This window comes from Vipera berus (genome assembly GCF_964194415.1).
Source record: "Vipera berus genome assembly, chromosome: 1".
NCBI lineage: Eukaryota > Metazoa > Chordata > Lepidosauria > Squamata > Viperidae > Vipera > Vipera berus.
In genome coordinates this window covers 289,757,023-289,779,162 of record NC_138202.1, presented here as the reverse complement: position 1 = coordinate 289,779,162, position 22,140 = coordinate 289,757,023, and the positions used below count along the sequence as shown (strand labels likewise).

The 22,140-nt window shown below is 38.5% G+C and overlaps 1 protein-coding gene across 1 annotated transcript in view; it reads right to left on the bottom strand.

The window, feature by feature from the left end:
* The window catches only part of FMN2 (formin 2), a gene marked incomplete at its 5' end in the record, with an annotated part of 196,809 nt that overhangs the window by 124,694 nt on the left and 49,975 nt on the right, over positions 1-22,140 (bottom strand). The window contains 2 exons of the mRNA XM_081323350.1: positions 14,933-15,077; positions 17,435-19,020. Of these exons, the coding sequence (XP_081179476.1) occupies positions 14,933-15,077; positions 17,435-19,020 (1,731 nt within the window). The remainder of the gene's footprint in view (positions 1-14,932; positions 15,078-17,434; positions 19,021-22,140) is intronic.

Below are 22,140 nucleotides of genomic sequence, written 5' to 3'. Positions count from 1 at the left end.
AGGCGAGATATGCACCTACCCTGCATATTTGAATTGATTGGTTGAACTTTTTTAGTCCCACTTTTTTTTTTTGGACTGCACATGGCAGAGGACCGGGAGCCGCAGGAGACGGCTGAAAGAGCCGCATGCGGCTCCGGAGCCGCGGGTTGCAGACCTGTGGGGTAGATTAACACCACACAATAAAAAATAAAATAAAATAAAATAAAATAAAATAAAATAAAATAAAATAAAATAAAATAAAATAAAATAAAATAAAATAAATAAAATAAAATAAAATAAAATAAAATAAAATAAAATAAAATAAAATAAAATAAAATAATAATAAAATAAAATAAAATAAAATAAAATAAAATAAAATAAAATAAAATAAAATAAATAAAATAAAATAAAATAAAATAAAATAAAATAAAATAATAAAATAAAATAAAATAAAATAAAATAAAATAATAAAATAAAATAAAATAAAATAAAATAATAAAATAAAATAAAATAAAATAAAATAAAACCCTGATATGGCATAAAACAGCTTGTTATATTCTTTAAAAAGTGATATATTATAATTATTCAATAGAGTGAAGATAAAATTCTCATATTCTTTGAAGGCCAAAAACATTTCTTAAAACAAACATTTTGTTTATAGGACATAAAGATAATATGTGGATAGCAAAAGATCTCTTATTAAACTATACAAACTAAGCTGTATATGTTTAGTTCTCATCTGTTGTTTAAAAAGTTTTATAAGCCTAATTAATTAAAAAACCCTCTTTGTAGAATAGTAATTGCTTTTGTCACCAACAAATATAACATTAAATGTTTCCTGAAATTAAAAACATTTTGAATGAATACTACAGTATCATTTTTCCTCCAGCACAGTGGCTGCAACAATACATGGCTAATTCTCAAAATATGAATATTAGCATAAAGCTTAAAGCTGTTCCCACAATTAGAAATAAAACAAAGCCATTAACTGTGGCAACACAAGCCTACAGGCTACAGACGGGAGACGCCATTGAACTGAGCAACTATAAAAGTTTGCTATTCAAATCGCCTCAAGATCAAACCATCTCAGACACAATACAGATCTCCTTTTTTAAGTTAAGAATTTGGAACAATGTTTTAAAAACAACTTTTAAAAATATAAAAGAAGCCCGAGATATTATCAGAACATTAACTTCTATGACCAAGTTTCTAGATGTTGAGTGGCCCTTATTGTTGATCAGTAAACAAACGACATGCCAAATTTGTTCTCGCACAGATAACACAGGCAAAAAGAGTCAAATACTTAAGGAGACATAATGCAATGCAGATGTTATATAATTAAACACTTGGAGAAAAAGAAAGTGCATCCTTTTACTCTAAAATAATAGCAACTTCCTGCAGAATTTGTTTTGAAATAAATTCTTTTGGGAAGAAATGTAAATGTAGATAGTAATTGAGATAGTAATTCAGAACTGTTATTCATTTTAACTAACCAAATTATTAGTTGATTATAATTTTATAAAACAACTCAAAGTTTACAATGTAACAGTAACATACAAAATGACAAATGTAAATACTTGTGCTCAGGCTTGCAAAATCTGGCAAAATGGGCACATAGTACTTTTTCCCCTCTAAATGGATATTCCCCCAAATTTACTACCAATGTTCTACATTTGTATAACGTTAATCATAATGAAGTGTATTTGCTTTGGCTTAACAGATGTGAATTTAACATTGTGATTTAGTGTTACATGTTAAATAGGCTACTATGTTTTGTTCAATAAAGCATGGTTAAACAATCTGATTTAGCACGATGCATAAATCCAGCCAATCTCCAATCCTTGTTTTGCTCCACCTAATGGACAGAATATTGCCAGACTAAATAGCAATAGCACATAGACTTATGTACCACTTCACCGTGCTTTATAGACTAAGCAGTTTACAGAGTCAGCATATTGCCCCCAACAATCTGGGTCCTCATTTTACTGACCTCAGAAAGATGGGATGCTTGAGCCCGCCAGGATCAAACTGCTGGCAGTCAGCAGAGTTAATCTGCAATACTGCATTCTAATCACTGCACTACCATGGCCATAACCTTCTAAACTACTAGATACAGTACAGCCTCACTGTATAGCCTGAAAGATTTTAGGATGTGGCTTTGCACTCACCCATCCAGCTCAGGACTGCTCAGTCTTTTAACTTGAGTTCTTTCTGATGGAATGTACTCCCTGGGAAAGTTCTGTTCTGCCAAAACCACTCTTCACTATTTCTCCAAGCACACATTCCATCACAGGTAGTGTCATCTTAACTCTGGTACCTTCAGTACAACTATCAGTACAACTACCAGCATTCTTAGCATCAAATGAATACGTCTGTAGACACCTGCTATCCACATACTATAAATATTACCTAGCTATATATACAATTTTAAAATTAGTTTACATAATACATTTTTTTAAAAAAAATAAAAATATCATCAACTAATACATTAATAGGTTAAATGATGCATTTTTTTAACATAGTGACCTTAACCTTATGAGAGTTTCTTTTCTCATACTGCAAAATTCTACATTCAGGCTAAGAGAGTATAGATTGTTTTCTGTAGCAACAAAGAATATTTATTGTAGCTGCAATAATTGTCAGAATATGGAATTTTAAAATTCATTTCTTCCTTGGTATCAATTTAAAATTTGTCACATAACTTTGGTGAAATCTTAACATTTTAAGAGTTGGAACATTGACACATATGCCCTGGGCTTTTCCTACCATTGCTAAATGTTAGATAGAATTCACAGGAATTCTAATACAAACTTAAACTGATTATTACATGCTAAGGCTGCATCTGGCTGTCTCTCCAGTCATTAAAATTAATCACACTTATGTACATGGGAATAGCCAAAGAAATGGTTTGCTTGTTTGTTTATTCAATTTGTATGGAAGCCCCTCTCAAATCCCTGACTCTGGGTGGCTAATAAAACTTAAAAACAAGATAAAAACTGTATTAGAAAAGTACAAATAACATATATACTGGAGCAGCCAAGAAAAACAACGAGCAACAATTAACAGGCTTATGTAATAATTTTCCAGTTGCAGCAGTGAATTGCTGATGTGTGTCTTCTATCATTTTTTCAGATAATTACATATATATAGATCTACATATATATGTAGATCTTTGGTCATTCGGGTTTTTTCCCCACGTAGAATTGGAGGTATCAGGGCAACGTTTCAACGAAATCTCATCCGTCATCCTCAGGCTTCAGCTTCGTTCTTCTGGGAGAAGTGTGTGGTAGTGGCTGTTTTTTCTTCTTTTTTAAACTGCCAGAGGGGGTGTGTTCTGTGGGTGGAGATGTGCTCTGATTGGGTGGGGGGGTTAGCTGTGTTCTGATTGGGTGGGAGTGTGTTTTGAATGGGGGCTGTGTTCTGATTGGGTGGGGATGTGTTTTGAGTGGATGGGCTGGTCTCAGCTGCCAGCCTTAGACCTGAACTGGTGAGTTGTGCTGCTTTTGTTCGGCTCCGTGTTAGTGGTGGTGCCATGTTTTTATAGTGGGTGTCAGTTTGCTTATTGTGTGGTTTGGAGGGGTTTAAAGTGGCTGATGTTGCAGCTGTAGTTAGGTTTCTGTTTTGTGGTTGTGTGTCATTATCGTTGTGGGTTCGGATTTGCTTTTTGAATGGTTGTGTGGTGGTGATGTCATGTGATGTTATCATGAGTTTGGGTCTGGTATCATTCTTGGTGGTTGGGACTCGTCTGTCAATCAAGGTGGGTTTCCAAATGGCTGGTAGGCGAGAGGTATCATCTCGTTTGTTCATGCTGTGGGGACGTTTTTCTATTTCGATGGCTTCTCTGATTATTCTGTGGTTAAAATGTTCAATTTTGGCGATAGTTCTGGTTTTTTTAAAATCAATTTCATGTCCCATGGCTTTAAAGTGTTGGAACAGGGATGAGGTTTGTTCTCCCTTTCTGAGTGAGTTCCTGTGCTCTTCAATGCGTGCACATATTCTTCTGTTGGTCTCTCTGATGTATGTGGTGGGGCAGGTGTTGCATGGGATTTCGTATACTCCTTGGTTTTCTAACCCAATTATGTCTTTGGGGTTTCTTAGGATGGTGGATATTTTTCTGTCTGTGTAGAATGCTGTTTTGATGTTGTGTTTTTGGAGGATCTTGCTGATTCTGTCTGTGGTCCCTTTTAAGTATGGGAGGAGGGCTTTGCCATTTTCTTGTTCTTTGTCTTGGGTTTTTGTGGGTGTCTCCCTTCGGATTAAGTTGGTAATCATGTTTCTTTGGAATCCGTTGGCTGTTAGTACATTAGTGAGAGTGTGTAGTTCAGTTTTTAAGTGTTGTTCGTCCGCTAGGTGTTTTGTTCTGGAGATGAGTGTCTTGGCTACGGAGTTGATCTGTGCTGGGTGGTGGTGTGAGAGTGCGTTCAGATAGCAGTTTGTGTGTGTTTTTTATGGTAGATAGTGTGTCCTAGGGAGCCATTGGATTTCTTGTACACAAAGACATCAAGGAAGGGAAGTTGATTGTTAGCTTCTGTTTCCATGGTGAATTGTATTTTGGGGTGTAGGCTATTGAGGTATGTGAGGAAGTCATCCAGTTTTTCTTTGCCGTGTGGCCAGATTACGAAAGTGTCATCTACGTATCTGAGCCAGAGTTTGGGTTTGTGGTTGGACTTTTCTAGAGCGAGGGTTTCAAAGTGTTCCATGTAGAGGTTTGCGATGACAGGTGAAAGGGGTGATCCCATGGGTGCTCCTTCCATTTGTTTGTATCTTTGTCCATTGTAGATGAAGTATGTGTTTGATAGGCAGTGGTTGGTCAGATCTAGGATGTGTTTTGGGGGGTTGTATTTATTTAGGATAGCTGTCAAGGCTTCTTTGATTGGCACTTGGGTGAAGAGGGATATGACATCGAAGCTCACAAGTAGGTCACAGGGCTGTAAGTTTAGTTTACTTATGATCTCTATGAATTGGAATGAGTTCTGTATGTGTGGGGTGATGGAATTTGCATAAGGCTGTAGTTGTTTGGCAAGAAATTTGGCTAGATTTTGTAGAGGTGAGCCTATGGAGCTGACTATGGGTCTGAGTGGGGCTCCTTCTTCGTGTATCTTGGGATACACAGAGGAATATATATATATATATATATATATATATATATATATATATATATATATATATATATATATATATATATTAAAGGTAAAGGTTCCCCTGCACATGCGTGCTAGTCGTTTCTGACTCATCTCCGTTTCAAAGCTGAAGAGCCAGCGCTTGTCCGAGGACGTCTCCATGGTCATGTGGCCAGCATGACTAGATGCCAAAGGTGCACGGAACGCTGTTACCTTCCCACCGTAGTGGTCCCTATTTTTCTACTTGCATTTTTACGTGCTTTTGAACTGCTAGGTTGGTAGAAGCTGGGAAGAGTAACAGGCGCTCACTCTGCTACGCGGCACTTGGGATTCGACCCGCCAAACTGCTGACCTTCTGATCGTCAAGCTCAGCGTCCTAACCCACTGAGCCACCACTTCCCTTATTATATATATATATATATATATATATATATATATATATATATATATATATATATATATATATATATATATATATATATATATATATATATATATATATATATATAATTACAAAAAATACAAACAGAAAAGTACAAAAAAAGAGGGGAAAAAATGTGGTGGTGGTGCTATGTGACTAAGGAACAGAGAAGAAAGAGGGAAAGAAAAAGAAAAGGTAGTTTTCCGTTTCATTCCAGCAGATAATAACTATTTTAATAGCTTATCGCCATCTCTAAGTGACACATATTCTTTCTTCTACACATAATATCTCTTAGAAAAACAAGAAAAGCAAAGTCCAAATGCTGTGTCAATTAATCTTTGTCAGCAAAAGTCCAGTAATGGCAACCAGATGTAACTGTACTCTACTTTTAAGTCTTGGTTGACCAAGCCATCTTATAAATCTTCCCTGATTTTTTTTAAACAAGTATTCGTTAGCCTGTTAAAAAAAAAGTCCCTGAGATGTTTTCTATTTTTTTAATTAAAAGGTTATACTAGACATTTAATGGACAATGCTGCTCAGATTTGCTTGGACTTAGACTCTAACATCTTTAATAGACAAACAAGTACCTTTGTGGTTTTAAAATACTATAAACGATGTAAAGTACATATCTAAAGAAAAAAAAGACAAGGACCTAAACCTCTTTGAAGGAAATGGGCAGTCTAGAAATACAAAGTATGAATGAATGCATGAATGAATGAATGAACGAATGAATCCGTGAACCTGAGCATGGTGTGAAAACAGAGACATCCTAAGTATGTGTAGAGTTACCCCTCAGAGGCAGCCAAAGCTCAGGCCCTCCCAGCTCCATTTCCCTCTGCGGTGCTCAGCAGCTGTGCTCTTGTGGCGTTAATAAAGTGTCTTTTCCAGCAGGAGGTCACGTGAAGTGAAGAGCTGGCAGATTCTCGTTGTTAAGGGAGGAGCTTTCAGGAACGAAGATGACCAGCTCCTATTGGGTCATCCCCCAAGGGAACAACTGGGGTGAGTAACCGCCTAACCAAACAGGTGTTCATCCCCACAATCAGTGAACCCTGACTAACTCCCGGGGGACAAGTGCGCACAATAGCCAGAGTCTCAAAGGTCTCCGTATACCCAGCAATAGAAGGCCCAAATGTTAACGATACAGGTAAATATCCATCATAGAGAAATTTCTCAGTCCCAATACCACTTATCTTCAAATCAATCAATTCCTGTATGGGAATATATGTCAAATATTTGTCATAAAATCCCTATATAATAATGTGACTTGCGCACTCGAATCCAAAAGGGCCTTAGTGTAAATAACTTCCACCTGCATTGACACCATTGGAGAAGGGCCCACCAGCTGCCAGGGAACCCCAGTAGTAGGAACCCCAGTGTCTGGTTCAACAATCTGCACTTGATTCTCCAAAGACTGTTGCTGGGGCCCCATGGCTCCAGCTTGTCAATTCAAGGGGGTGGAGATTCCTCACTAAAGGGGGTACTCCCATCACTACCATTTTCAATGAGGGTTTCCTTGTCGGGGCTGATTGATATCACCAGGCACCCAGCTAGCTCCCTCACTGGGGCCCTTGACAGTTTCCTGTCTGCACTGGGTTCCCTGATCTTCTGTACAGTTTTGTACATGCATGCCTATAATGCTCCACAGCCCCACAATTGTAATAAACCATTGGTCTCATTGAATTATTAACCAGGGCAGATGGGCCCATTCCCCCATCAGTTGGCCCAGCCCAACCTCCGTTTGGGGGCAGGCCACCCATTATTGTCCAGGAAGCCATTATCTTCATTAAATGCAGTATCTGGGCTTGCAACATAGTTAACCGATCATCATTCTCCCTAGCCTTTCCCACTCCTGGGCGTAAAAGCCATCCCACCGGCAACTCGCCTGTCACCTCCTTAGCTTCCTCCACTACCTCAGTTGCCCGCACTCTCCTTATAAGCTTGTGATACCCCCAAACATTCCCTCTAGCTTTGACTCCCAAGCATTCCCTCTAGCTTTGGTGCTTCGGCTTCCAGACACGGTCTGAAGCCCAAGCACCCCAGGAGAGTTGTTCTATCCTGGCTTATTCCACCTCAGCTGGATCTAATCCCCCCCTCCACAACCTGATATAATAGTCTATTCAGGCACCTTATATATTCAGACAGCTTCTCACCCCTCTTCTGATACATGTGTTCCAAATGAAACAGTAAGCTAGAGACTGTCTCAGCTGATCCAAATTCATCATGCAATAAGGTAAAATGTCCCCGGCTCAATGTTAAACTTCTAATAGCTTCTGCAGTAGGGCCCTTTAAACTCTCTGTAACTTGTTGCCTTTTCTGGGTGTCCAGTGTATCCCACTCCTCAACTGTTGTATTGCCTGCTCCTTCCAAGCTTCATACTCTTCTTCCTCTTCTGGCACCAGTTGCATCCCTGAAAAAGTACATAATTTCCTATATCCAGTTCCTATGCAATAAACCGCCCCCATCAGATTTTGGATGGAAGTCAAACTTCCCGCTGCCTGTGTGAACCTTGCTTCCGCTATCCCGATGGGTAAGGAAGCACACTTCTCTTTGGTTTGGTCGAAGGTATGCTCCATACAGTCGGAAGAATCACCCTTACTCTGACTTCTTCTGTCAGTTGCAAACTCTCAACCTGGAAGCACTCCGGAATACTCTTCTTCCATTCCAGCAGTACATAAAAATGGGGGGAATCACAATCCACCCTCATATCTATCACATATACCCTCTGATCCAGGACAAGAACCCTCAATATCTGTAAAATTCGCTCCTCTGACCAAACATCACCAGGAATATCAATTACTACACTCATCCTTACTTCACTATTCTGCTCTTTGCACCACCTGATAGCCACGTTAGAGTCCATTCTGTTCGCCTGCCTCATATCCCTACATGAGATTGACCTTCCCTTGCTAAAGAGGGGGGGGGGGAAGGAAGGGAATCTTGGATGAGCCCCCAGATGTAGCATTACCCCCTCAGAGGATGCCAAAGCCCAGGCCCTCCGTTGCACTCAGTAGCTGCGCTCTCGAGGTGTTAATAAAGTGTCTTTTTCAGCGAGAGCTCACAAGAAGCGAGGAGGTAGCAGATTCTCATCATCAAGGGGGGGGGCTTTCAGGAATGAAGATGACCAGCCCCTAACCCCGATAGTCAATGCTTGGCGGGGTTCAACAGCCCCCAGCAGTCATAGCAGCAATAGTCAAGTGACTGTTTGGAAACAAAGGAGTGGGGAAAACCCCAGCTCCAGGCAGCACTGGGAGCACGAACAAAGATGGTCAGCATTCTGCAGTAACAGCTTGCCCTGTGAGAGCAACTGCCCACAATGTCTGTAACTTGTACAAGTAACAGTAATCAAAGTTCGGGTGGCCGCTAGTCTCCAAAGCAGTAGCGACCAGCCTCTTTCTCTTCTGTTGTCACTCACAGACTCTTCCCCTTTTCTTTATTGTTAAAATCTGAATTTAGCAACCCCAACAACTCTCTCTCTCTCTCTCTCTCTCTCTCTCTCTCTCTCTCTCTCTCTCTCTCTCTCTCTCTCTCTCCTCCTCCACTCAGGATATCCCCCCCTGTGAAAGAAAGCAATAAAATTCCACCTTCTCACTCTCTCTCACTCTCTCCTTCCCTCTCTTTCAAAGAGAGGGATCAGCTAAAACCTCAAATCCTTCTCTGACTTCACCTGGTCTCTCCCTGACAACAACAACAGCAACCACCCCACCACCTTTATTTCCTCTTTTTTCTTTCCTTCTGCCTGATCCATGCCCACTGTGCCCAAAACCTGCAGCAGTTGTCCGAGCTCTCCCCAGGCAGGCTCCCACAAAGCCTTTCAGCCAGCCCCACTACATATGCCTAGTTAACATTCCTTTAGTTGGAAACAGTACTTTGGTCCCATTTTTTTTTCTTTTTTTCTCTTCTACCTACTACCAAATGTTTCAACAGTGGTGACTAAAATAACTTCCAAATAGTAAGCAGCATTTTAGATTGAATTTTTTTCCAGCAACGAAGAATGTATTTCCATTCTTTGCAATTCAGTTAGTGTTATTATATGATAACAAATATTTTTCTATGGCTTATCTGGTACTACATCTAACTCTTATGTCTATGAATGCCTACTCTCTATTCTAAATTTGAACTGTTAATAAAATAATGGCCCTTCCTAACATTTTGTTCTCTTTTCCTACCATCTTACCCTACCCAATATCCATTGCCTCATGTGACATTTTTTTATACAGAGGTCTTCAAATTGTATTTGAAGCAAACTTTCATCGTATTTTTGTCATTAAAATTGCAGCATTCCAATTGGCTGGATAAAAGAAATACATTACATGTGTTGTTTTAAAGAACTAATCCCTAATTAATATAGAACTGTTCTTGTTAATGCTTCTTTGTATGACATTGGATGAAAGATTTCTCATATTGTTTAGATTCACATATACAGTAATAAGTAAAAATAAGCATCATGTTCTACAACAAGAGACAGAGCAAGACAGATTTAAACATTTCACTAATTAGAAACAATCAGAGAATCCTCAGCTTTAAAAAATACCCAAAGCAAGTGAAGAAATGTTTTCAAATTCTGATGTTAAACTAAATTTCTTGTGCAGAATATCATTAACTATGTTTAGGTAAAAAACTAAACATAGCTGATTATTAGTTACAAAACTAGCAGCATTTCACTCAGTGATAGAAAAAATCCTAAGGAGAAATCTTTAAAAGTCTCATCCACAACACTATAGTATTGCATTTTGCAATAATATCACATAGAAATAAAGGCATGATGCCAAAAACACTAATTCACACAGGGGTGGGCATTGCGGCCCCCTTCTAAATCTAAAATTTAATTCTTGTTGTGATGCCTCCCTTGACATGTTGCAATATTTAAATGTTCCTTTTCTCAGCTGTCATGAATTACTGTTCTTTCTTATTAGGCTTGGTATTAGCTCTATATGCATAGAGCTGAATGCAATGATACTTTGGATTATGAACTGTTTCATACTACTGAATACTAAAGGTTTCCTAATTACTATCTATGACTGGAAGACTGTTCTGTATACATGAGGATTTTCATCCCATCCATCACAAAGAAAACTGGGCAACCTCCCATGCATATTCTCCAGCAAACAGTGTTTATTTTATTGACGCAAGAACTGTGAGCAATCGTTCATCTTTAATCACATCTTTAAGGTTGAAATATGGCAATTCAGAGGTAACCTGGTACTCATCTGCTTTGAAACTCATCAATTTGGTACTCAATGCTTGAAAATTTTGCCCTGGTACTCATCATTTGTTTGATACTCAATGGACTAGCTAGAACTTGTTTGTGTCGGCTGCTTTGTGACTCACCACATTATTCCTTATGGGAAAAATTTGTTTGGTACTTATTGTTTTTAGTACTCATCGTGCTTCCAGGAATCAATTAATGATGAGTACTGAGGTACCACTGTACCATTATAATGTCCTTTTTTGCTACAAAAAAGTAGCCCCTGTTTATACCACACTGAATTGGTGGGGAAGGCTAGTATCATATTCCAAATTCATTAGTTACAACTGAGTTTGGAGTTTTAGTTTTGATCAAGAATCCTAAACAACATATATCTTAACATGCCACTGTTTCCCATATGTATTTTTCTGAACATCCAGGGGAACATCTAAAATATAGTGGATCAACTTTTTCCTCATGGTACCGTCATGGTGAATTATGGCTGGGATGGGGAAGTCTCTCCAAAAAGTGGTGACTCATTTCATCACTTTTTCAGTACTGTTTTTGTTAGACATTCTTCCTTTGGAGCATTTTTTTAGAAAAGAACAAGCCAATATCTTGACCATTTATACAGCATCAATATTTGTAAATGTGATATGCAAATGTTAAAAATGATTAAGTTTAGAAAACCAAGGTGCTCATTAGAGCATAAGAATCCGGACTTTACTAGTCAAAGATATAGCAGAAAATCTTTATAAACTTTATTATTTCTATGACTATAACAGGAGTGATTATCAGATTGCAGACTTCTTTACAGGACAAATGGTCAGGGAATACCACTTTACAATGCTTTGGTAAGGCCACACCTGGAATACTGCATCCAGTTTTGGTCACCACGATGTAAAAAAGATGTCAAGACTCTAGAAAGAGTACAGAGAAGAGCAACAAAGATGATTGGGGGACTGGAGGCTAAAACATATAGGGAACGGTTGCTGGAATTGGGTATGTGTAGTTTAACGAAGAGAAGAGTGAGGGGTGACATGATAGCAGTGTTCCAATATTTCAGGGGCTGCCACAAAGAAGAGGGAGTCAAGCTATTCTCCAAAGCACCTGAAAACAGGACAAGAAGCAATGGATGGAAACTAGTCAAGGAGAGAAGCAACCTAGAACTAAGGAGAAACTTCCTGACAGTTAGAACAATTAACCAGTGGAACAACCTGCCTCCAGAGGTGGTGAATGCTCCAACACTGGAGGTTTTTAAGAAGAGACTGGACAGCCATTTGCCTGAAATGGTATAAGGTTTCCTGCCTGAGCAGGGGGTTGGACTAGATGACCTCCAAGGTCCCTTCCAACTTATTATTATTATTGTTATGGTTATCTTTTTTCTTAAAAAAAGATATTCAATATAGTTCCAGTGCATTATTCGCATGGTTAATGAGCAGGTGGCACAGATTTGTCTGCCAGGTTCTGCTCAACACTGGTCCAGGAGACCTTGCTCACAGTCGCTTATGCCTTATGTTATTTCCTGGTTAAATAGCTGTAATATACTATATATAGGACCACTTTTAAAGAACAGCTGGAAATTACAACTGCTATTGCTGTGGGAGCTGCACTGGCTCCCAGTTTCTTTCTGGGTGGAGTTTAGGGGACTGGTTATTACTCTTAAAGATCTGCATGGCACAGACCTTTCCCTGAGGGTATCTGCCTACTCTACCAAGCTGGATAGAGCATCCCTGCTCCAGGTCTCTTTCTTAGATGTTGTCACCTAGTAATATCTAGGTAGTAGGAGCTTCTGGTCTGTGGAATGCCCTCTCCCCCACTAGAATGAAGGACCCCCACACCCACTTTCCTAACCTTCCAGGAGCTTTTCCCTCAGGCAATGGGATCAGGTAAGGCTGGAGCCGAACATCTGCAATTATGTATTGGTTGCGGAATGTTGTTTGGTGTACTATGATTTTTTTTCTTTTTTGTATATTGGCTTTACTGTTCTGTTGTGTTTTCTCACTGTTTGTGAGTCACCAGAGTTCTGATGGATAAAATGGGTAGCCTTATACATTTTAAAAATTAACTAATTGCATTTGATTAATTACATCAACTTCTCTTACATCCAACATTTAATGACTATTTGAAGTTACAATGGCACTGAAAAAAGGAAGGGACTTATGATGATTTTTCACTTAACAACTATGAGAAGAAGAACAACTGTAAAATGGGGCAAAACTCACTTGACAACTCTCAACAAAAATTTTGGGCTCAATTGTGGTCGTAAGTCAAGGACTACCTGTATTGTACCTCAGTGCCATATTCCCACACACATTCATATTTTTATCAGAACTCAATTACATTTTCAATAAACCTGTTTTGTAGAAAACATGTCCTCTTAGAGACCTTTCAGGATATTCTGCTCCAAGTTTTAAAAAATACGCTTTAAAATAATACAATAAAATGCTTACTACTGCAAAAGAAAACAGATCCTGCCAGACATTTGAAACCACAGCCCCTAATGTTTAACCACAACTACTGCCTGCCTATTTAATCACTGTTTGCAAAACACAACTCAGTAGCCATCATTTTATTGTTTGCAGAAGTTTGTGTTTCTAAATTTCATGTTAAATAAAATTTAAAATGTTACACACACTTATTTGAATATACAGCCATCCCTATCATAAATGAAATGGAAAAAATGCACCTTTCTTAATTAATAAATTATTTAATACTATATATATATATTTAAAAAACTCTATAAAGCAAAACTGAGTTCTACACAAACAGATATATTTGAAAGCTCAGCAACTGTTCTAACAATGTCAGTTGTGTACTTAATGGAAGTATAGATGCTCATATTAGTTGGAATTGCTATTTAATTCTATGTTAAAAAAACAGAAATACTACATTCTGATTCCTATTTCCAGTTGTTCTATAGTTTCAATGCATAAATGTAAATAAGCATCTTTATAATTTAGAATTCCTAGAAAGAAATCCCAGTCCCCAAAATTAATGAATTCCATGAGTGTTCATTTAATGATGTGCTTACCACCTTGATAAAGCCAGACACTATGTTTGGCCAAGAATTCCACTTCACCATATATATTATTACAATGTCAAATGTTAACTCAACACAAAAGATAATTTTTTGCTGTGTTTCTAACATTTAGATGCAAATTATCTATGAATGGCCTTGGATCAATTAAGATAATCTTAGATAGAAAACTGGTCATCTGCCTGATCCCTTGAACAGGCATTAGCAGTCACAAGATATTCTAAGTCTGAGAAGAGAGAAGAATATTAAAAGGAAAATAGTATTTCAAAAAGAAGAATATAATTGTTCAAGCAATCTATCAACGTGATTGCTGATTACGTGTCATCAAGTCAGTGCTGATTCTTAAAAATCTCATTGATTTTCTCCAGCAGAATGTCTCCTCAGCTTGATCCTTCAGCTCTTTCATCTATTGGTATAATGTTATTTTATGTTTCTCCACTAACTGTAATTATATCAGTGTTATATGCAACGTGCTTTTGACCAACAATTGTCTAACAATAGTAAAATCAAGTAAAAAAGGAGAATTCTTAGTTCTTTACACATTGTCACCTTACGTTCTAGTTGCTAACTAAATCCTGAATAAGACTAAATACATTGATAAGGCTGAATAGCAAAGATTTATAGATTTATACACCATTTCTTTCTAATGTTTGGCACTCAAACTAAGAGTTAAAACCAAAATCAAGTAAAATATAAATATTTCATTAATAGTTTCCAACAATTAAAAGCAGGAAAAACTGTGGAATTATTATTAGTTTTCAAGATTTATTCAATTGCCCATGCTATGAGAAGCCTCAATAAATTCTCAGTTTATCCATGAGTACCCTGAAGCTGATTAGAGCCAAGAACCAATGCAAAAAGAGGTTCATCTCCCTCTCCATTCCATTCCTTGCCTATCTTTTGCTATTATACATTGAACAGCCTATCATATCTTCTCTCTGTTCTGCCCTGTACATTTTATTTTTAATTTTAACATTTCTTCTCCATTTCTCAAAAAATACATATATTCAATATGGCACTGTTCATAAGCGTTTGTTTCCGCTGAATGTATATCCTTCTCCCTTCAGACTGCTGCATGAAGCAGTCAAGAGATATTCACAGATCTCCTGTTCATGCTTGCTGTCTTCCAGTAGACTTAATCAAAGTTTTCCAATTCCCACTAAAGAAAAATGCAATTTAATACTCACTTGTTTATTCTTTGTCTTGGTGATGGTATCCGAAATAGGTTTCTTCCTCTCTTTAACAGCTGTTTTAGAAAACAGTTCTTCAAATTCATGATAATCTATTGAAGGCTCTTCAATTTTTTCCCACACAAGTGAAGCACTAGAATCTCTAAAGTTAAGCAAAAGACCTATGTAGGACAACATCAGACTAAATAGTCACAAAATGGTGGAATGAAGATAGATGAATTATCAGTTTCACTGCTAACATTCACTTTTCCAATTGAAAATGGACTACAAAAATATTGAAACTTTGATTCATAAAATAAATATGCTGCCAATTTCCTGCACAACATATAAATAGTACTTTTCAGTGGGATCTATATTTATATTTAGATAATAGATATACATGCTATAATTTATAAATTATCAGATTCATACTGAAGGTCGCTTACCATGCTTATTACAATAGTTGAGAAAAATAATATGTGGAATAGTAAGCCAAAAATATAATTAAGGGAGAGGAACAAAAAGAAAACACTCTCAGAAAATATAGCATGAGCTTTACCCAAAGCATTGTCTGATAATGATAACTATTAAGACTTCCTATAACTTTCCATATGCACCATCAACTAGTGCATAGCTCACAGATTATATCTGAAAGAAAATCATATTGAGTAACAAGGATTTTTTGCCTCCCAATTTCTTGAGATTTTCCTAACACAGTTATACCTTTATCTTTGATCCCATTGAAAATAAAATTGATATAGGAGAGCTTGCCAACAGTTTATAAAAATGGGGAAAGGGAATTGTGCACATAGTAGTAAATTAAACCAGGGCAGAAAGAAAGGGAAATCCAAATTGGTTCTCACTTCAGTTTACTGTTTCTCCAAATAATAATAATAATAATAATAATAATAATAATAATAATAATAATAATAATAATAATAATAACAACAACAACAACAACAACAACAACAACAGCAGCAGCAGCAGCAACCACCACCACCTAATGAAGCATTTTGAAAATTCACCCATTATACCATGGTCATATACAGAACCATCCATGCCTTGTAATAGCCTTATCCACCCACATTAGGAGCTACAATGTCCTTTTCATAGCCATTCATGCTCCTCTTCAGACCTTTTGACTTTGTACTTTCTCTTGATAAGCCTAGAGCTTATTTTTAATGTGAAAGTAAAGAACTGGGTAATATGTAAGTTAAAAACTGGGTGATTTCTCTGAAAATATGCTTGGCTCTCTACTTTGCACAAGAAATATTAATTTGAGGGCACAAATTCCACTTAGATAGTGGATGAGAGATTTACATTTCAGAAATGCCAAGAATCAACAAGACACTAAAAGAAATAGAAGGTACAAGATTCTATCACGTACAGCCCTCATCTGAAATCTCCCGTCTCAAGTAGCCTCACTGAAGTTGCTCTCCATCCCTATAGAACAAGTCTGTGAAATTTTATTATTCCAAAGCCTTAACGCAGAAAAAGCTTTTTCTGCAAAATGACACAATGATGCAAAGTTTGGTATTATGGAGGCCTATAACACAGATTTGTTCCTTAAGCTATATAAAGCTTATAAAACAGTAGTAAACTTTTGAACATGTGTAAATTATCCTTTCCTTAAAACCACTTGGTCTTCTTCATGAGAGTGAAATTCAAAAACAGATCAGCTTATTCAATATCTGTCATTTCTCATTTGGAGGTAAAAACACTGCATCCCAAAGTGAGCACCAGATCTAAAATGTATAAACAGAACACATCCTTGTTCACTCAAGCTAACTTCTAGCAATTCCAAAACACTTCTGCTTCTCTACTGTGTGCATAAATTTGTCTGCCCGTGTCAATCTTCAAACTTGCTACCCATGGGAACTTTTGGATATTTTCAGACAAGGGATGGTAATAAGGGGTTTTTTTGTGGGAGGGAGGAGTTGTCCAGATTGTTCATGGAACAAGTCTGTTATTGGTTCATTTCCAGCCACCATCTGGACATGTGTTTAGGTCTGCTAAAGTTTAGCCATGCACACATAAACCTCAATTCACAATAGGTTATCTTCATATGACTGTAGAAAGAGGTAAGAACCCCCCCCCCACCCCCCCAAAGGAATCTAGTACTGAGGCATGATGAGTATGAACTGGTCCTTGAGAAAAGCCGATATACATGAAAAAAATAATCCAAACATACCCATGTTATTACATTTGATTAAGACAGGATAATAATACACATTGTTGCATTGGAAAGATAAGTGTATCCTGCCAAGAACTATGTGGTAAGATTATACCACATGGTAGTATTTACCTTTAGAAAATATTAGGATAATATTTCTTCCCAACAGTTGTTTCACAAAGAATTAAAAACCAATACAGTGAAAAGGCATTTTAAGCTACAGTTCTGAATTTATACTGCTACAGAAAGAACCATGTACATACAAATGGCTTACTGGGTTTACAGTTCTAGAGAAACTGATGTTGCATTTCAAAAGGTTGAGATCAACATTTTTAACATATTGTTACCTTTTGTTATGTAGCTGGATTCTTGTCCAATAAAGAGGCTTCATGGGTCGAGAGGGTTCTATTGCATGCTTTCTGCTACTTTTTTCCTGGTTAATTCCCATTACAAATAAACCGGTTGGCAAAGGAGGAGGAAGAAACCCAGACACTTGTGGAAGACTAGGAGCTGGGGGTGGTGGCACACCTATTCCAGGTAGAGGAGCTCCCGCCCCAGGCAAAGGAGGTGGAGGAGGCAGCACTGTCAGTCCTTGCAGAGGAGGAGGAGGAGGAGGTCCCCCCATACCTGGCCAAGGGGGCGGTGGAGGAGGGGGTGGCACTCCCATGCCTGGCAAAGGGGGAGGTGGTGGTGGTGGTGGAGGAGGAGGCACTCCCATGCCTGGCAATGGGGGTGGGGGTGGAGGAGGTGGCATCCCCATACCTGGCAACGGGGGTGGAGGAGGTGGAACTCCCATCCCTGGCAATGGAGGTGGGGGTGGAGGAGGTGGCATCCCCATACCTGGCAATGGAGGTGGGGGCGGAGGGGATGGCATTCCCATACCTGGTAATGGGGGTGGAGGGGGTGGAACTCCCATGCCTGGCAATGGGGGTGGCAGCGGAGGAGGTGGAACTCCCATGCCTGGCAATGGGGGTGGCGGCAGAGGAGGTGTCACTATCCTGGGCAAAAAGGAAGTAACTGGTCCTGGCAAAGGTGGAGGAGGTGGGACTCCAGTTACAGGAAAAGGTGGTGGAGATGGAATCTCAGTAGATAGTCCAGCAGTAGGCAAAGGTGGCATAGATGAGATTCTTGCAGGAGATAAAGGGATAGGTGGTATCATGTCCATTCCTGTCAGACATGATGGGGAAGAAGTCCTTTTTGCAGGGAATGATGAAGCAGAGGTTGGTACTATGTCAGATGAGGACCCTAAATACCCTGAGGCAGAGAGGGATGAGGAAGGTGACACTGATAAAGATAAAAATGGGGTGCCTGCCTCAGGCAGGGAAATTCCAGTGTCAGTAGATAGAGGAGCAGAAGTGATGAGAGAAGGTAAAGATGGGGAATGCTCACTCCATGTTACAGTCTCCGTACTCAGAGGAAGATGGGGAGCTGATGGCACAGATTCCTCTTGAAGCAAACATGAAGTTTGTTGCATTGTCAATTGTTCCTGAAAAGCATCCAGCTGTACTGAAATCCGTTTTGGTGACAGAACTAAAGCTATTTCAGAGCAAAAGGTGGGTTGTGGCTCAAGTGCTGGCAACTGTTGAGTTGGCCCTTGACCTGGATCCCCTTTGAGGTGGGGAGGTGCTTGTGGCAGTGTATTGTCGGAAGGCATTATGTGTGTTAAACAGTCATCTGTTGGAGATGTCTGCACAGATGTTGCAGCTATAGTTTTAACTAGAGCACACAACTCATGTTCTTGAAAATCTCCGTTAGGTAATCCTTCATGAGTTGGCTGTTCTGTCTCATTCCGCACGCTTCTGCTTGAAACCAACACCTCAGTTGCTGGAAACTGTTTCTCTAGCTCTGCAATTTTTGTTTTTAAATCCTGTATGGTTTGCTCAAGCCGCTGAATTTCATTTGCCCGCATTTCTGATTTCATTGAAACATTTTCCTAGGAAACAGGAAAGGAGAGTCAACATGCAGGAAGAAAATAAGACCTTTGCCTGATGTATACAGAGATTAACCATGTAAAGATAATATATAGCGTGTGAATATTTTAATGCATTCTGAAAGCCTTAATGCTATTAAATACTCAGAATGGGTTGTATTTCACACTTTTATTTTTAAAAATAAGTCATGTGCAAATGGGTCATGTATAGATATGTTATAGATAATATAATATAGATATGTATGCATAAATATACCGTTTCAGAATGTTGAATTTAACTTTGTCTTGCCACAATTTCTGTCCATGTTTTACCCAGTTCTTCCAGATCTTTTTATTCTTTCCAACCCAATTAAATGTTGAAAAAAATTATCTGAAGGGATATATATTCTATTCTATTAGCCCTCCAAAACTAAAATAGAAGGGAATTAAATTTGCTATAGCTAGGAAAACTGGAAAAATAATAATTTCAAAAATAGACAAGATTTGGCTGAAAAGAAAAAAAAACTAGAAAAATTTCCTTATTACAGTACATCCCTATGGAGGAAACAGTTGGGAAGTGGCTTAGAATGTTGTTGACTGCTCTGTTCTTAACACCTTCACCTTCCTGATCATATTCACGCCAAATTCAGTCACAATATCAGAACAACAGATGTAATGCAATTTGTTTTTGGTGTTTAGCTGTGAACGATTTCACCAAGTTTAATAGAGAGCACCAATGCATAAACATTAACTATCAAATCTGGGAAGAGTATAATAGGAAAAGACCTGCATTGCTCTTTCATAAAGGTACAGCTGATTTTGACTGATTAACAAGGCTGCAATAGCTACTTGAGACCAATCCCATGGAGCAAATACCAGGCCACAAGAATGCTAAAATAAGGCTGTGCTTACCACTGGAGCCACTTTGATTTGGGATGTTTGAAAAAGCCAAAAAAAAAAAGAGCTATCTACAGCTCTAAGCAGTACAATGGAAAGAGACTAAAGGGTAACTTAGTTTGTTTCTCCAATTACGTTTTGTGCCAGTTTATTCATTCATTAAATTTCCAGTTAAAATCATGGATATTTTTCTGTTGTTGCATTTGCTTTGTTTGCTTATTTGAGGAAGAAGTACAGACATTGATGATCACTTTGTTTTAAAGACACACAAAATAAGAAATATGAAGAAACATCAGCTAATTATAAAGTTGATTGGTGTAATATGAAAGATTCAGAAAAATCAAGCCCATTCTGTAACATCTACAAGCAGAAATGGTCAGCGTTGTAGGGACCATTGTTTACTGTAGCATGCATTTCAGAGATAGCTATAGCAACAGCACTTAGACTTATATACCGCTACATCAATGGTGGGATTCAGCTGACTTCGGTAGAACTGGTAGCTAATTTTTTGTTGCCCAGGCCCAGAATGGATTTCTGGAAGTGGCATCCACACAGAGAACCAGTTGTTTACATACATATTTGAATCCCACCACTGTGCCTCATAGTGCTTTACAGCACTCTCTGGGCAGCTGTGCAACGTCAGTTTATTGCTCCCAACAATCTGGGTCCTCATTTTACTGACCTCAGAAGGATGGAAGACTGAGTTAACCTTAAGCCCCATCAAAACAGAACTCCAACACTACATTCTTACCACTGCACCACCAGGGCTCCTGGTAAGATAGTAGTTAACTGTACTGGGTTTTTCCCCCTACCAAAACCCATGTGAAAGTAGCTGATCACAACTTGTTCACATATTCCTTTGATCACGTAAGGTTTCAGTATATAAGGTTCTTATATGTAGCAAACTTCATGGTGATCTATCCACTAAGAGTAGTGGCAGATATGGCTGGAACTTTTCCTCAGAGCAAGTACCTGTTCCATACCAATGAATTTGTTACCTGGGTTTGAAGGAACACCTGTAAAAGTTTCATCATCACTACCCATAGTTGGATAGCAGAGAACTTGAGAATGTTCCCTCCACACACACAGTGTGTTAAGAATTATAGAAGCATAAGGCTGGAAGGGAACTTGGAGTCTTCTAGTTCAACCTCCTGCCCAAGGCATGAGTCCTTATGCCATCCCAGACCAATGGTTGTCCACCCTTTCTTGAAGACCTCTTGCACAGGGGTCCCCAACCCCTGGTCCATGGACTGGCACTGGTCCACAGCATGCCAGAAACCGGGCTGCACAAACAAGTGAAGCCCCATCCTCAGGATGCTGGCAGCATGCAAAGCCATGCCCCCTCCATCTGCGGAAAAATCTATCTCCATGGAACCGGTCCCGGCTACCCAAAAGGTTGGGGGCCTCTACTCTAGCATATTATACAGTAGGCATATTATACAGTATCTACTTGTTAAACCAAACAACATTACTATTCTGCTTCTGCTTCTCCCAGTATCTATCTCTTTCTTTTGCTCAACTTTGCCCTCACTTCTTCATCCCAATTTGACAGAAGTTGGGCTTGACACCACAGCATGTTTTGTGCTGCAGACGTACATGATTACTCTTCCGGAATTCATAACCACAAAATTATAAGCAAATCACAGGCTTATGGGAATTCATTTAACAAAGAAGGATGCTTTCAAAGACAAGAATGTTTATGGGCTGACAGTTTCAATTTAACGTAATAAATGAGATAAACAATCAACATTAATGATGGAATTTCTTTTACATTATACACAGAAAAAAATGTTTAGTATGCCCCCTCATTACTTACATCATTATTTCTGAAAGGGAGGGGGGAGAGAATGATAATGAAAAGAACAGCAAAATGACAGAGGAGACAAAATACACGCCTGGAATACAAACGCTGCTTATCCTTTGTTTGTATACTTTAAAAAAAGTATCCAAGATAAACCTCCCAAGAATGGTGTATGATCCATTGATATGGAGACATAAGGACAGTCAGTCTCTGCAATATTAATGTCACTGGAACATGCCAGAAACACAAAAGTTATGTGCTTTCATTTACTGTGGTTTTTAATGCTTGTCTTATATCCTTCCAAAGCCACACAAACTCTTAAGAAGAACTGAAGTTGGATCATTGCTTGTCTGGAGAAGTAGAGACAAAATCAGGCTAGTAGGAGACCTCTACAGAACCCAAAGGCCCTGTATAGACAGAAAGGCTCCTTCACAAGGCATTGTCTT